The sequence below is a fragment of the Aegilops tauschii genome, chromosome 2 (assembly GCF_002575655.3).
Source record: "Aegilops tauschii subsp. strangulata cultivar AL8/78 chromosome 2, Aet v6.0, whole genome shotgun sequence".
NCBI classification, from domain to species: Eukaryota; Viridiplantae; Streptophyta; class Magnoliopsida; order Poales; family Poaceae; genus Aegilops; species Aegilops tauschii.
Genome location: NC_053036.3, coordinates 34732878 through 34749812, shown reverse-complemented (window position 1 = coordinate 34749812; position 16935 = coordinate 34732878). Strand labels below are relative to the sequence as shown.

At 50.6% G+C, this 16935-nt stretch overlaps 1 protein-coding gene and 2 non-coding genes across 3 annotated transcripts; all 3 read right to left on the bottom strand.

Annotated features, from left to right (window-relative positions):
* Positions 1–4888: 4888 nt before the first annotated feature.
* On the bottom strand, positions 4889–9756 carry LOC109767921 (uncharacterized). The gene is made up of 3 exons (XR_012201681.1): positions 8206–9756; positions 6453–8071; positions 4889–5565 (listed from the first exon to the last, which is right to left on the bottom strand). It is a non-coding gene; the product is annotated as an uncharacterized protein (transcript).
* Positions 9757–11380: 1624 nt separating this feature from the next.
* Positions 11381–16098, bottom strand: LOC109767923 (uncharacterized). Its single transcript, XM_073506809.1, has 7 exons — positions 16038–16098; positions 15859–15905; positions 14445–15756; positions 13804–14042; positions 13361–13713; positions 13147–13269; positions 11381–11423 (listed from the first exon to the last, which is right to left on the bottom strand). The coding sequence occupies exons 1-7, from the start codon at positions 16096–16098 to the stop codon at positions 11381–11383; spliced, it is 2178 nt and encodes a 725-aa protein (XP_073362910.1).
* TRNAD-GUC (transfer RNA aspartic acid (anticodon GUC)) lies at positions 11511–11584 on the bottom strand. Its single transcript has one exon. It is a non-coding gene; the product is annotated as a tRNA-Asp (tRNA).
* Positions 16099–16935: the final 837 nt, after the last annotated feature.

The window sequence follows — 16935 nt, the reverse complement described above, 5'->3', positions numbered from 1 at the left end:
ATGTAGAGCGCCCAGGTCCTTGATTGCAAACTCATCACGTAGCCGGAGAGTAATCTGCTGAAGAAGGGCTGCGGAGGAGGCCGTCAGGATGATGTCGTCGACGTAGAGGAGCAAATATGCAGTCGTGTCGCCACGGTGATAGACAAACAATGAGGCATCCGAGCGAGTGACGTTGAAGCCCAGTGTCTGAAGGAACCCGGCGATACGCTGGTACCAGGTGTGAGGTGCTTGCTTGAGCCCGTAGAGAGACCGGGACAGCAAACACACATGCCCAGGAAGAGATGCGTCGATGAAACCGGTCGGCTGCTCACTATAAACCCGCTCCTCAAGATGGCCGTGAAGGAAGGTGTTGGAGACATCCATCTGATGAACCGGCCAGCCTCGGGAAACTGCCAACTGGAGAACTGTGCGGATCGTACCCGGTTTGACAACCGGGGCAAACGTCTCAGTGAAGTCGACTCCAGCACGCTGCCGAAAACCACGGACCACCCAGCGAGCCTTGTAGCGCTCAAGTGTAACATCCGAGCGGGTCTTATGGCGAAAGACCCACTTGCCGCTGATGACATTGGCGCGAGAAGGCCGAGGAACCAGTGTCCAGGTACGGTTTCGCTGAAGAGCGTCCAACTCTTCCTGCACCGCAGCAAGCTAGTGAGGATCACGAAGGGCTGCGCGAGCGGACGCAGGGATCGGCGATGGCTCAGTGGTGGAGGCGGCGAGAAGATACTCATCATTGGAGTACCGTAGACTCGGGCGATGAACGCCAGCTCGAGCCCGAGTGACGGGGCGAGATGGCAACTCGGTGACTGGCGAGGCGGCCGGTGAGGTAGTCGGCGAGGTCGCCGGTGAGACGGCCGGTGAAGGAGCGGCGCCCGAGGCCGCCGAAGCGCGCGAGGCGAAGGGGGCGGGCGAGGCGGGGGCGTCGCCCGAGGCGCCCGAGGCGGCGGGGCCGGCCGAGACAGCCGGCGACGGGGCGGCGCCCGAGGTGGCCGATGAAGATACCGGTGACGGGGCGGGCGGCGAAGATGCCGGCGACGCAGCGGCTGCCAGCGAAGATGCCGGCAAGGCGGGCGATGCCGAGGCCCCTGACGGTGTCGGCGAGGGCGTCGTGGGGGCGCGAGTCACAGCTCGTCCCACGACGGGAGGACCGCCAAAGCCCGGAGGCGGTCCAAGAATTGAGCGGGGCCGTCCACCTGACGGGGTCACTGGAGGGCCGCCGGTGGCCGGCGGCGACGGGGCGACGGGAGGTACCTGCTGAAATGGAAACACCTTCTCATCAAAGTAAACGTGTCAGGAGGTGAATACACGATGTGAGACGGGATCGTAGCAACGGTATCCTTTGGTGTTAGGTGGGTAGCCGAGGAAGATGCAAGCGACAGAGCGGGGTGCAAGCTTATGAGGCGCAGTGGCGGCGAGGCTAGGATAGCAGAGAAAGCTAAAGATGCGAAGGCCATCATAAGATGGGGGCGCACCAAAGAGGAGATGGTGAGGGGCATAGTTCCAGCGTGGCCGACACGGGGGGATGTTGATAAGGAGGGTGGCGGTGGCAAGAGCGTCCGGCCATAACCGGGGAGGCACGTTAGAGTGAAAGAGTAACGTGCGGACGCAGTCATTAAGAGTGCGAAGGATACGCTCGGCACGACCATTTTGTTGGGACGTGTAGGGGCAAGTGAGGCGGAAGATAGTGCCGTGGGAGGCTAGAAGGTTACGAACAGCAGCGTTGTCAAACTCTTTTCCGTTGTCAGTTTGTAAAGCAAGGATAGGACAACCGAACTGTGTGGTGGCATAGGAATAAAAGGCGGCGAGTGTGGCAAGAGCGCCGGACTTGCGACAAAGAGGAAATGTCCACACATAATGAGAGAAATCATCTAAGATTATCAAATAGTATAGGTAGCCCGTGTTGCTTGCAACCGGAGATGTCCAAACATCACTATGCAATAACTGAAATGGAAAAGTGGAAATAGTGGTAGATGCGCTAAAGGGAAGACGAACATGCTTGCCAAGACGACAAGCCTCACAAGTATGGTCGTCGATCTTATTGCATGAGAATGAGAAACTCTTAAGTATTTAACGCAAAGTGGTGGGGTTCGGGTGTCCCAAACGAGCATACCAAAGGTCGACACCTGCGGCGAGGGCGACTGGGGTGGTGGAGGCGGTGGCGGAGGAGTGCACCGGATAGAGCTCGTCGGGACTATCACAACGGTGAAGGACCATCCGAGTACGGGCGTCCTTCACAGAAAAACCGACATCATCAAATTCAACAGTAATGGGATTCTCGCGGCCAAGACGATGAACAGATACAAGGTCCGTAACTAAATCAGGAGACACAAGAATATCAGACATAGTGATAGGTGTAGATGTGGAGGGAAACGAAACACGACCAACATGTGTGATAGGTAAAGAGGAACCGTTGCCAACGGTGATGCAAGTAGGAGTATGAACCGGAGTGGAGGAGGTTAGAGTACCGGGATGAGATGTCATGTGGGCGGTGGCGCCCGAGTCCATGTACCAAGCGCCGCCGGTGACGGGGCCTAGTGCAGGGCGGCCAAGGAAGCAGTGTCCCATGGCGGGGAGACCGGCAGCGACGCGAAACCACCGTAGGGCTGAACCGGGGCGGGCGGAGCATGGCCGCCGACCATCGGCGTGGCGAGCAGAGCCGCGGAGCCGGCACTGGCCGGTTGCTGCGGCACAGCGAAGTAGGCCGGATGGCCCGCCGGAAAAACCTGCTGCGTGATGAAGGGATCCGGCGCGTCCGCGTACATGTAGCCGAAGAGAGACGACGCGACAGAAGACATCGCAGCGGCGGTGGCACGGGTGGCGGCGGCGGTGGGGATGGGCGGCGGCGGCTGGATTTGGCGGTGGCGGCCCAGTGCGGCGGCGGCACGGACCAGCGGCGGCGGCGGCTAGAGGCGGCAGCGGCGGCTGGGTGCGGCGGCCGCGACTATAGCAGCGGAAGGCAGGGACGGGTGGTGTAGAGACGATGCGGAAGCGGGAGAGGAAGGAGCGGCGGCTAAAGAGGAGCCGGCGGCGGCGGCGGGTGGCGGCGGCGTCGGGTGGGGAGAGCGGTGCAGCGCGAGGTGGGGTGGGAGGTGCGGAAGCTTGGGGGCGCGGCAGCGACGGCTGAGGAGGAAGCCGCGGCGGCGGTGGGAGGCGCGGCGTCGGGTGGGAGGGCGGCGGCGACCGGAGGGACCGGCGACGGCGGCAGCGGGAGGCGGCGGCAAAGAGAGGGAGCGGCGGCGGCGGCGGCAGCGCGATGGAGGCGCGGCGGCGGCGGCGGCTAGGTCTAGGAACGACGTGCGATAGATACCATGTAGAAGGGAAAGAATAGGCTGTGCAACACAATGCATTGATCGGTGCACCAGGTACGTATATATGAGTACAGAGTGGGACCACAACCTCAATTATACATAGAAACTAGAAGGTGGGCCCAAGACTCAGTATACACGTACACAATATATTCAACAGGTTGGAATACCACAGCCCATGCTTATTGATTGACCAAAACGCAATATGCAGATTCAAGCACAAGGTTTCACGGTCGTTCTCCAAGGTGTCGCTGCATAGATAAACAGTGTTCTGTCATGAACAGTTTGCAGCTTGCCAGTATTGAGAGGAGTTCAGCGATTGCATTTACAGTACAACTATGCTACACCGACGATGCAGATGCAGCTCCAAAGATTCTATGTCCTGAATTGCCTCCTGAGATTGTTCAAGCTCTGCTCGAGTTTGAGGATATTTTTACTGAGCCTACAGGGTTGCCACCTCAGCGCTCGTGTGATCACAAGATACCCATGCCTTCAAATACAAACGTTGCAACCTATATGAAACTGTGATGCCATAAGACGTGCTTTATTGGATGCAGAAGATGAGGGCAGAGAGAAGCGCGAGCCCGAAGACGAGGAACGGCGGCAGGCAGAACAGACGGAGACAGTGAAAGAACATGCGAAAAGAGCGAAGCAACAGATTCCTCAGAAAAGCTGCAGGCAGAAACGAATGCTAGATTGGCTCGAGGAAAAGCTTGAGGTTAGAACTTTCTCTTGATATAGCGACCAATCAATATATATCGATGGACAATGCTAACATGACTCTCCTCCTCTTATATGTCTTTATGCAAAGTCATGCGGCTGGAAATGGTGCCCCTCCTCCCTCCCACGCCGCCGCCAGAGGGCGCGGCCGGGCGAAGCCCCGCCAGCGCCGGCGCCGGCGGGGAGGCCTCGCCTCCTCGCATGGGGGTCTTGGTGCGGGCCGAAGCTTCTTTGCCGGGACGCTGCGCTCCGCGACGGACGTGGCGGCACGGCGCCGGACCGGTGTGCGTGGCGCCGGGGTCGGGTCGGTCGTGTGGCGGGCGTCGCTGCGGAGGTGCTGCCCTGGTCGGCGATGGCGGCTGCAGCGGGCGATGAGGTCGCCCGGATCCGGCTTCAGGGGCCGCGGGCCAGGGGCGGCGCAGGTCACGGGCGGCTGTCCGTGCAAGGGCACCATTTACCCAAAAAGGCTTTGTTGATGATCGTTGTGTGCGTGTGTTGTGGTTTATGGTTTGTGTTGAAGGGGATGATCGTGCGTGTGGTTTGTGTCAGCTGTCCCTGCCCTGGTCGGCGATGATCGTGTGTGTGTTTCCGAAAAAGGCTTTGCGGTTCTGTGCGTGTGTTGTGATTTGTTGATGATCGTTGCTTTATATATAAAGCGGGGCGAAAGCCTTTTTCGGTAAATGGTGCCCCTCCACAAGTGTAGAGAACGTGTCCACAGGCATGCTCTATGAACTTGGATGTGATGTGCAACGCGGCTACAAGCTTTGAACTTGCATGTGATGTGCTCTACGAACATTATTGCATTCTGAAGATGAGTATTTCCCATTACCATCCACTATGGTAACAAAATTGTCTTCCTTCGATAACCAACAAATTGTACCAAGTACCATATCATGGACACGGCAAGCATATATGACATTCTTTCCTTTCTTCTCCACAGGCAGGATCAGGCTTCTATTCACGAGTTCACTAAAGTATCCCTCTCCAATCTCAAATAACCCTATCCCTCGCTCTTCACTGACAAAGCCTTCGGCCACCCACATCCATATCAATGTCTCTTTCATGATCAAAGCGTCCTCTGAAAATATGCTCTGATGCAATAGACAAGGCCTTAGATAACAAGGTAGATCATCATAGCTAAATAGCAATATCCTTCTCATGTCATCAATATCTCTAGTATCTCCATATCCAAAACCAATAGAGGTGTATACCATAGACCAATCCTCCACTCTTTTACCAACCAACAAACTAGCTACTGCAATGATAGCGAGCGGCACACCACCACATTTCTGTAGAAATTTTTTAGATACCTCAGAAGGTAGATCATCATGGCAGTTCTCTTCACCACCAAATAATCTTTTATAGAATAGTGCTTTAGACAAATCATGAGAAAGTAGTTCTAGCTTGTAGACATCACCCGTCTGCGACTTCGTGAATGCGAGTTGTTGTGATTACTCGACTTCCACGATTGTTGTCCAACAAAGCACATTCGGTTGTTCCCCATGATTCCAAATCCCATATGTCATCGATAACGATGAAGTACCTATCCACATGACAGAGCAGGAGCCATGTGTTAGTTAGTTCAGAACTGTCTAGAGTGTCAATTAGAAGAACAAGATGCTTGCCAGCCACTTTTGAATAATGAATATACATGTATATGTGATCATTCAGTCTACAAGAAAGGTGCAATAAACAAGGAATGAATGTATGAATTTGACTGATTTCATTTATATCAACAATGGTTCTCATTAATCCCATTTTCAAACTAAATATAATTTTGCATTGGAAGCTCTTATATTAGATTTATTTCTGAATTCTGTAGGGAATAGTTGGTGGTTGCTCACAACCTAATGACAGAAAAAAAAAGCAGGAAAACAAGAAAAAATGCTTTGTTTTAAAAAAATACACCATGATTGAATAGGCTGTCCAAATTAAAATTCAAAACATCTCAATTGAAATTAACCGCAGCTTTCTAATATCTTGCTTCATCCGATTCAATCTAATTATGACGTTGAGATGCACCACCTAGCTAATAAAACTCAAAGTCTATATTAGTAGACTACAAATTATTGGTATTAGATATGTATTTGTCACCAGTTCCATGCAGATGGCGTCCATCATAACAAGTAGACCCATATTGTGTCAATACATCCAGCGCCTTAAGTCCAACATATCCTCTATTCAAAAGATTGTACTCCCTCCATTTTCAAATATAAGTCTTTTTAGAGATTTCATTATGAACTACATACAGATGTATATAGACATATTTTAATGTGTAGATTCACTTATTTTGCTCAGTATGTAGTCCATACTGGAATCTCTAAAAAGACTTATGTTTAGGAACAGAGGGAGTATATATGTAAATTGAGATAAATGTGTCATTAACTGTTTGAACTATATAAACATGATTGAGGTGGACACGCTTCGAACCTGACATTCTGAAGTTGTTCTCGGACTTTTTCGACAAGTTGTCTTTCATCCAATGTGGCTACATCGCTGGCACGCACGCGCAGTTCCAAGTGGATGTCCTTGAGAACTTTGTTCACTTCAGGTTTTTGACCCACCGGAACAAAAGCTTTGTGAACATATTGCGCTTGAAGACTATCGCACAACTGCCTTGGCAAGAGTTGTCTTGCCAAGTCCTCCAGGTCCGACAGTAGAGACTATCTTGAGCTGCTGATTCGACACATCCCCGTCACCAAGTGCCAGCCTCTTGGTTAGCTCGACCCGAGCGGCTTCAATGCCGACGAGCTCTTGCTGGTCCTTGTACAAACGGAAAGGTGTGATGACACCCGGGTGTCCCAGCACCCTCCTATCTCGGCCATCCAGTGAAAATAAGATTCGTGCCAGCTTCTGTCAATTTGCAGCAGCAGCAGCGTAATTAGGCAGGCTTTTGTCAAGGAGACTAGAGGAGGAGTAACTAGGTTTGGCAGGAGTAGGCTGGCAGGAGGAAGTTATTGGACCATGACTCGAGGCATGCAGTGGTCCCAAGTCGCTGTTCAAAATCTATGTTTCTCTGCCACGTTTTCATGGTTTCACATGCATGCACAATCTCTCTCACCTCTCACGCTTAAACTCTCTCCCCTGACACGCTCTCCTTCTCTCACTTACATGCACACTTGCAGGTTCTCTCTGCATTAGAAAAAAGCGTTCTCTCTTTCACACTTGTCTGGAAAAGTAAGGCTCTCTCTTCAATTTAAAATTGCATTTCAGGAAGTGTTTCCCTCCAAACTCTGGGTCACGGGCGATGTTTTGTGTGTACACGAATCAGCTTTGTCAGCTCAATTGGCCAGTATCGACATCTGCCACCTGCTGCTCTGCGCGGACTGGAGAGAGAGAGAGAGAGAGCCGAATGAATCCTTCCATCAGCCCCGGTACCGCCCTGCCGCATTACTGTTCACTAGGCTTGCTAAACAACACACTATGACAGGACATGGCACAGATCTCTAGCTACTGTGTTTTGCATGGACGTACAGGATAACCGGGGGTACCGACCCCCGGGACCTAAAAAGCCAGTCTCTTGTACAAAGCCAGCATACGAGGGCCAACCTTGGATCTGCTAGGTGGATTGACAACAGCACCGCTGACTTGGCATCTGGCACGCCGGGCAGCCACCTCTTGGGCAAGTTCCTTGAGAGCCTTAATGTCATTGGCGATCTGATGGCGACCGTTGGCTTTGGTGAAATAGCCGGTCATCTTCTCCATTAGCCATTTGAGCTTGTTGGAGTTGGGTGCTGGATCAGATCCCTCGACCCACACCAGGAAGTTGTCAACGACGTCCTCCATGTCGTACGACAGCTCCCTCAGTTCATCTGCCCATTTCTTGAACTGCGCATTAAGCCGGTCTCGTGGTACCTCGGCCACCTCTTTAAGGGCAATGTGAATGCTCCCCATCTCTTTCTTGAGGGACTCAATGTCTTCCTTGACGCCCTTCTGTAGCTTGTACTCACCGGCGAGCAGGTCGCCCAGCTTAAGGAGTAGTCTTCCCATGACACCGGTCACCAACAACATGGTTGGGTGACTTGGGTCGGATCCTTTAGGAAGAAAACCTATAACATCCATTGGAAGTTAGTACAAGACAGGAATCCGTTGTAGAAAACCAAAAAAAAAAAAAACTGTTCTCTGCACCGGCCACCACCTTTTGCGTCAATGAAAGCAAATCAATCAGTGGCTGCTTAATTACCTGTATACAACCGAGCAGAGCATAGCTGAGGAAGGCAAGCAGCTAGCAGATCCAACACCAAGGAGCTCTCGGAAAAGATCCCCAAGCAGCACCGGCAGGCTCTTCACTTCCGGCAGCGACCGCCTCCAAATGTTAGGTCTGCGGGCGTGCTTGCTGGGAGCGGGACCAGACGAGCAAGCGTGGGACGGCTACACAAGCGCCATGGTTGGTGGCTTTTGGTGGAGCAAGAGCAATGGTGGTGACTGGTGAGAACGAGATGGAGATGCCCTTAACTCGTTCTTGAGATCCGGCCGCTTTGTTGAATTGATGATGAGGTTGCACTGTGACTGTGGGACGGGTCACTCCTGACTCCTGAGACTGTGCATGCATGCATTATTGGTCTGAAGCTCCCCGGAGAGAACGTCGGAGGAGGCTGCCAGCTTGGTCCCGCTCCCACAGGCAAAAACCCTGTGTTTTTTCTGAACCACGCTGTAGACGGGGCGGGAGGTGCTCCGTCTTCTCAGCCACATCTTTTTACCTTGATATTTTTCCCATCCACTTGCTCTTTCACTTCCATGCACACTGCATACGCGCATACTATTTCTCAATCTCTCATACATTATTGCTCGCCTTTATCTCAGCAAGCACGCCAGAAGCGGCAGCGAGCACGGACCCAGCTTCTGGAGTTGTCGCTCAAGTGCACCCCGTGAGGATGAGGTTGGTGGGCGTACTGAATGCATTTCCCCCGTGGGTTTCGTGTGAAACTATGTCCAACCCCCACTGGTAAAATTTAGAAGTAAACTTCCAAATTCTAGAACCAAACTTTTGAAAGTTTAGCAGAGCTCCATGAGACTTTGATCTCAACGCATTATGCCATGGGGAATGAGTGGGAACGCTAGTTATAACCTATAGCCCAGCAATGGGATATTGGCTTGCTCTGGACAGAATGGACTCTGGAATTCGTGCTACTACGTACACACAGTGGCGGATCCAATAGGGGTACCGTGGGGGACAAATTTGGTGTTCTGACTTTTTTGCAAAAGTTGAGCCAAATCTGACCCTGCTTTGAATTTTGTTTCGAGATCTGTCCCTTTTCCTACCACCGGAGGCAATGATCGTAGTGTATAACTGCCTACCACCGAGGCCTTTGGCGGTAGGGTCGCACGCCCTACCGTAAAAAATTTCTAAATATGGGCTGGGGCGGTCTGGCAGTGGCAATCTGGTGGTTCACGTGGTGCGAGAGGAACGCCTGGATTTTCCAAAGCAAGGCGTCCACCGTCAGCGGGGTCTTCAACTCGATGATTGATGAATTTATGATATGGAACCAGGCTAGGCGTCATAGGATTCAGCTGTTTTTGGACAGATCTCGAGAGCCGGACTGAATTATGTGCTGATGTATGTTGCCAGGTTGCCTGCTGTTGGCATAGTTGATGTATAGCAGCCTGCTCCGGCCACAATACCTATAACACCTTTCCTCTTATAATTGAAAGAGAGAAGCTGCTCCGACAGCGTTCGTCAAAAAAAAATACACTGCTTGTACCCACCTATTGCCGGGCACTTCGGCGGTAGGGTTGCACAGAGTACCGTTGGCCTGTTTGGCGGTAGGGATGCACCGCGCTGACGTGGATAAATTGCCTACCGTCATACCCTACCGCCATCGACCCCAGTGGTAGGAAAAGTGTCAGATCTCGAATTTTTTTGAACCAGGTTCAGATCTGGCTTAGCGAAAGGGTTAACACACCAAATTTGGCCAGCCGTGGATGCCCTGGCACCCTCTCCAAAAATGCAAAACTTTTTTATCTAGTACTCCCTCCGTTCCATAATGTAGTGCGCCCGCGTTTTCCGAGATCTAAATTTGACCATAAATTTAACCAACGAGACCGACTGCGACTGGAACGGAGAGAGTAGTAGGTAGTCTAATCCTATGTGTATTATTGGGTTAGAATGATAAAGTGGCTATTTTTTATGGATATACAAGACTTTTCTATTGTGACCGATAAGGTTGGCACCCCCGTGATCAAGCTCTAGGTCCGCCACTGCGTAGACAACGAGCATCATTTCCTTGGTCTAGCTCGCTAGTGGTGTGTATGAGTGTTAAGTGTCATTTTATAATGATTTGTCACAGTATTTAGCTAGTCCGTCAGTGTTTGCGGTTCATCTTGCTTCCAATTGTGCAACTTGAGTTTCCCTGTTTTTTGTTTGGCTGACGGCAAAGAGTTTATGCAAATTTCCTATTGGTCCGCAGGGCGGTCCTGACACGAGGGGCCCCGGTGCAAGTTGACAAAAAAAAGGGCCTCTCTGTAAACAAATATATAGGACACAAACACACGAACTATGGCATGAAATTGAATCAAAAGCACCTGAAGGAGTGAGGGCTGATTGCTTGCTGCCTGTTGTCATGTCACCGCGAGAAGAAAACTAATCGAATCCATCGGCGATCCTCTTGCATGCTTGCCCTTGGACACCCTTTCTGAATCCCCTCGTCTTTCTCCGGTCTATAGAGGCTCACGTACGGGAGGACTAGATGGGGCCGAACCAAATGAAGATAAACATGTAAACCTAGGGATGTATAGAAGGAGGATCTACTAACCGTTGCAAATTGGGGAAGGATCGATTGGGAATCAACAAATCGTGATCTCCTCCTCCATTTATTCCACCCAGACTGCTAAAAATTGGATCGGGACGGGGCAGCGGCAACGCCGTCATCGTGTGACTGGGGAAGAAAACGAGCAACGAGAAGTCGGCGGGCGGGGAGAAGAGGAGAGATCAGGGAGACCAGCTGGACAGAGGCGGCTGACTCGTTGGCTGCTTAATTACACGTGGCTGTGGGCTGATTTATTTCGTGATTTTACCTATGAGTGGGCCCTATGGACTAATCTTCATGCCACATACATACCTGGGCTGGGGCCCCAAACGTTTGGGGGGGGCCCTGTGCGGCTGCACCTCCTGCTCAGGGCCGGGCCTGGCTCAGGCCGCCCACCACGCGGATCGATGACGTGGTATGGGCAGCCCACCTCTCATCTCCTCTGCCTTCGGGGACCGCCGGTCGTCAGCTTGGCATAAGAAGCCCTCGTACCTTAATGAAAAGAAAATCGTAATTTTTCGTTCCCATTTTGAGGACTTACAGAAATACCTCGGATAGTACCACAATCTATCCAGATTTGAACTGGGGATAAAGGATTTGCAGTCCCCTGCCTTACCGGAGGGCATTCTCCCTAATAAAGCGGATACCTCTGATCCTGCTTGAACAAAACGAAAGATATTGTTGACGAGATTTATGTTTTTCTGAATACCCTTCGAATTTTTCCATTCATTGAACCCTAGTTCGGGACTGACGGGGCTCGAACCCGCAACTTCCGCCTTGACAGGGCGGTGCTCTGACCAATTGAACTACAATCCCCCGAGGTATCTTTTTTAAACTGAGTTGAATGAAGAAAAGAAGAATTGGATCTTGCTTTTCATGGTTCTCACACTAGTAGGAAAAGGGGCTTTTACCAGGGTTCATAAGGGCCTTTAGTCCCGGTTCTGGAACCGGGACTAAAGGGTCGTTACTAATGCCCTAGCCCTTTGGTCCCGGTTCTTACACGAACCGGGACTAAAGCCGTCCACGTGGCCGGTGCGGGGAGCCCAGGCAGGAGGGCCTTTGGTCCCGGTTGGTGCCACCAACCGGGACCAATAGGCAGGGCCTTTTGTCCCGGTTGGTGTCACCAACCGGGACCAATAGGCATCCACGCGTCAGCAGCTGGCAGGAGCTGAGGTTTTTGTTTTTTTTTAAAGGGGGTGGTTTAGGGGTTTTGGGGGGTTAATTTAGGTGTTTCATATATTGTGTTAGCTAGCTAATTAATAGAGAGAAGTGTCCTCTCTTATCTCCGTGCTTGGTCGACGCTACGTACTATATACGTATGGAGAGGAGTAGACACGCTAGCTAGTAATCAAATGAAGGAAACAGAAGATCGTCATGAACATATGCATACAGAGAGAAGTGATATCGATCACCTCTCCTTCTCCGAGATATTGGTCGAACAACAAGTTCTCGTATATCTATCCGACACTACCGGCTACATATATACAATAATTATCTCTTACAATACAATCTCCTAATTAAATTGTAGGAACACAGGGTCCACATAGTATTCTCCGTTTTCAGCAATCACGTGGTCAAGGAAGAATGCCGCCAATTCCTCTTGAATTCCTCGCATACGATCTGGTGCTAGGAGTTCATCCCGCTTCCGAAACATCTAATTTGAAGAAGGGGGTCAATACATATATATATATATATATATGAATAAATGAAACTCAACACAAATGATGGTAATAAAATAAAATTGTGAATATTATTGCTTACGCACTTCATATTGTTCTTCACTGTAGCCCCGCTCACAGGTCGTGTAGCGGATGGACTCGTAAACGTAGTATCCACAGTAATTATTCCCGGGTTCCTGCCACAACCACTTTACAAGAAATAGAGGTCAATCAAACTGATAAGCAATGCTAAATGGTATTGATGAAACTAGCGCTTGAATCACTAGGAGATGCGCGGAACATGCTACTATAGTACTTACTTTCGGGTGATTAAATTGCAACTTCTTCGGCAGTCCCGGAGCTTTTGAGGTGAATTTTCTCCAAACCCTGCCAGACAAAGAAAACAATTACTTGATATCAGGAAATGAACAAAGTTGCTGATATGGTGGATAATGATCGATTTAACTTACTTCTCGAGCATTTGAGTCATGTTCGCATAGTCCTGGGGATCTTTTCGTCTCGAGTCTAAGACGGTTACTACTCCCTCCTCAAGCTTAATCTCTAGGAGAATATAGTGGAAGCTGCGCATGCATGCATAAGTCATCAATTACATTACCATAACCTGGACTAATAAGGGAAACCGAATATGCACAAGACAGTAACACTCACTTGAAGTTGTAAGGAAAGAGTATTATATCTTTGTTTTGATTTAATACCAACGATTGTAGCAAGTTGGCCTCGGCATCTTTGGGATGTTTTTCAACCGTATATGCATCTATGAGATTTGTGTTAATGAACCCAATATCACCGATTTGTCTTTTCTTCAATTCGGCGATCTTCAATCTGCATAATATAGTGAGGATAAGTATAAATACATGCAATGAAAGAACTGACCTATATAGAGAGACTTAATGACAGAAGTAGTACTACTTACAGACAGTAGCAAGTGGTCGTTGTTTTATCGAGGGCCTTTTGATTGTAAAACTGGAAGAAATCCTCAAATGGAACATTCAGCAGATCAATTCCAACGAGGTCATGCTCCGGTTTAACTCTCAGCGTCAAAGTATCCATCCCATCAGACTCTCTGCAGGTTTTCATGTACCAATCATGTAGTCTTCGCATCATCGTGCTTAGAGATCTTTCATCTTTGACGAGAGGCTTCCCGTAATGGTATTTGTGTTCGTCCACCTCCATGATTTCATAATGTACATCGTCGGGCAGGTAATCTCCAAGATTGCTATAACCGGGCACCATACTCGGATCATTAGCGACGATGTCTTTTGACACCTTGAGCGGGGGGCACGATTGGTTCGCTTGTTCGCCGAGCTGGGCAATTTTTTTCCCAGCTCGTCGTTCTTTTAACCTTTTATCACTGACAGTACTTCCCGACCGCTCCGCTTCGGCATATGTCTTTGCAAGAATGCGCTCATAGTTGCCTCTCGACGGAGACTTTGGTGGTTTTGTCAGGGCAGCCAGAGTGCGCTTTGCTTTCACCGGATCTACCTTCTCCTCCGGAGGTGGATGTTTCTTTGTTTTCACCCCTTCAAAGAAGTTTGTCACTTCGGCTCGCACGATCTTCCTGGTTTCCTCCTCGGTCCTCTCGTATGGTAACTTCTCTGGAGTCTTCAAAGAAGGACCGAATCTGTATTGCCTCCCGCCTCTGGCAGCTGTACTGCTAGACGCCGGCAGAGCAGACGGAGCGGCTGCGGCTGTCTTCTTTCCTTGCTTACGAGGCGGAGGAGAAGGACTACGACGCGCCGGAGCAGCCGCAGCGGCGGCGGGTCTCTTCTGCCCTTGCTGACGAGGCGGAGAAGGAGGAGGTTGGCTGCTCTGGCGCGCCGGCGCTGGCGGAGCAGGAGGCGGAGTGCCGCCACGCGCCGGAGAAGGAGGCTGAGTGCCCTGATCACTCGCCGGAGTGCCCTTACTCGCCGAAGCCGTCCAGTTCGGAAGCTTGATGAGCTCCTTCCGCCATAGGCATGGAGTCTTCAGAGCAGAACCCAGCCGAGTCTCCCCTTCACCGGTAGGGTGGTCAAGCTGGAGCTCCTCAAATCCCTCCGTTATTTCATCCACCATCACCCTAGCATATCCTTTTGGAATCGGCCGGCAGTGGTAGGTTGCGCCGGGTTCATGAGGTAAAACAGAGCCAACAGCCGCCTTGACTTTGAAGTTCTGCCATTCCGCCATAAGGTGGCAATGTTGAGACTCCGTGATAGCATCCACGGAGTAGCTAGCAGGAGCCGCATGCTCTAGCTGAAGCAGCTCGGTGGAAGCCACGCTGCTTCTCCGCTGAGATGGCGGTGTAGCTTCGGGGGCAGTTTCGGCATGTCGATTGCCGTCTCGTTCCTCTAGCGCTTGAACCCTTTCGTGCAGCTTCTGAATTTGGATCTGCTCCACTTTTTTCCTCCTCTCCTGGCTTTTGTAACCGCCCGCGTCCGGAAAACCAGCCTTCCACGGAACGGAGCCTGGCGTGCCTCGTGTCCGTCCAGGGTGCTCAGGATTCCCGAGGGCCATTGTGAGCTCGTCGTTCTCTTTGTCTGGAACGAACGTCCCTTCCTGCGCTCTATCGATATATTGCTGAATCTTCTTGACTGGTATTCTCAAAAGCTCGTTCGTCCAAACGCACCTCCCTGATACAGGGTCCAAGGTTCCGCCAGCCCCGAAGAACCAAGTCCGGCAACGGTCTGTCCAGTTCATTGTCTGTGGTTCGATCCCTTTTTCAAGCAGATCATTCTCAGCCTTGGCCCACTTAGGTCGGGCTTTGAGGTAGCCACCTGACCCCGTGCGATGGTGAAGCTTCTTCTTCGCAGCATTCTTCTTGTTTGTCGCTGACATCTTCTTACTCTTTTCCGATGTCTTGTGGGCCACAAATGCGGGCCAGTGATCTCTGATCTTCTCATACCGGCCGATGAATTCTGGTGTCTCTTCTTTGTCGACAAACGTTTTCAGCTCATTCTTCCACCTCCTGAATAGGTCTGCCATCTTCTTAAGAGCGTGAGACTTGATTAATTGCTCTATAACTGGCTTCTCCGAATCCTCCTCTGGCGGTAGGGTGAAATTTGCCTTCAGCTCAGTCCAAAGATCATCTTTCTGCATATCATTGACATAAGACACCTCAGGGTCTTCCTTCTTAGGCTTATACCATTGGTGGATGCTGATCGGGATCTTGTCCCTAACTAGAACCCCGCACTGAGCAGCAAATGCATCCTTTGTCCGGAGGGGTTCAATCGGTTGGCCGTCGCACGCGATTGCTGTCATCTCAAACCTTTCATCCGAGCGCAACTTTCTCTTCGGGCCTCGTCTCTTTACCGAAGTTGTGCTCGATCCGGAGGGCTAGAAAAAAGAAGAAAGACGAGTGTTAATTAATATGTGTACATGCCAAAACAATGAATGCATCAATTAGCTAGTCAGCACAGGCTTAACTAATATATTTACCTGGCCGGACTCTGTTCGGTCACCGGAGCCGTCACCACGGGCTCCTTCTTGCACCAGCATTGGGTCACCGGAGCCATCATAATCATGTCTTTCCTCCTCCACTCTTCGATCACCGTAGCCTGCTTCTTCACCCTGTTCTTCCAGACCATCATTGTCGTTAAGATACGACAAGATATCACCTCCGGCTAAGATTATGTCCCCCAACACCTCTTCTGCTTGCTCATCTCGTCCGTGCTCCATTGTTTCTGCAAATATTACAACATGGCAATTATTACACAAACATGACAGCAGGTGGATATATTAGTGCAAACGTAGACCTAGCTTATTCCGGGTTTGGGGTGGCCTAGGCAACGCTTCAAGGGTAGGGGCGCGGCGGGAGGGGGTAGGAGACCGACATCATTTTTTTCTAGGGTTTGGGTGTCCTCGAGAGTTTTGGTCGAGCGAGAGGGCCCGGGGGGTGCTCCCGTGGTATAAGTTATCACGGTCGAGAGGGGGTATAAATATCGACCGTCCATCATGTCGAAGTTATCTGGGAGGGAGTTATATATATCGACAACGACGACATACATACATGGGAAAATAATGTTATCGGGGAGGGGGTATATCGACCCCCCCCCCACGTGTTGAAGTTATCGGGAGTGGGTTATATCGACAACGACGACATACGTACATGGGAAAATAATATTATCGGCGGGGAGGGGGTATATCGACCCCCCCTCGTGTTGAAGTTATCGGGAGAGGGGTATATCGACGACGACAGACCCGATAAAACATAAGAAAACGAAGAAGAAATAAAAAGAGGAGAAGAAGAAAAGGAATAGAGGAGAAGATCGAAGAAAAAAAGAAGAAAAAAAAGAGGAGAAGAAGAAAGGAATAGAGGAGAGAAGAAGAAAAAATAGAATTTTTTCGAATTTTTTCTATTTTTTCTTCTTCTCTTCTATTCCTTTCTTCTTCTCCTCTTCTTTTTCTTCTTTTTTCCTCTTCTTATTTATTTCTCCTCTTCTTCCTCTCCTCTTCTTCTCCTTTCTTCCTCTTCTTATTTTCCTTTTTCCTCTCCTTCTTTTTCTTCTTCTTCCT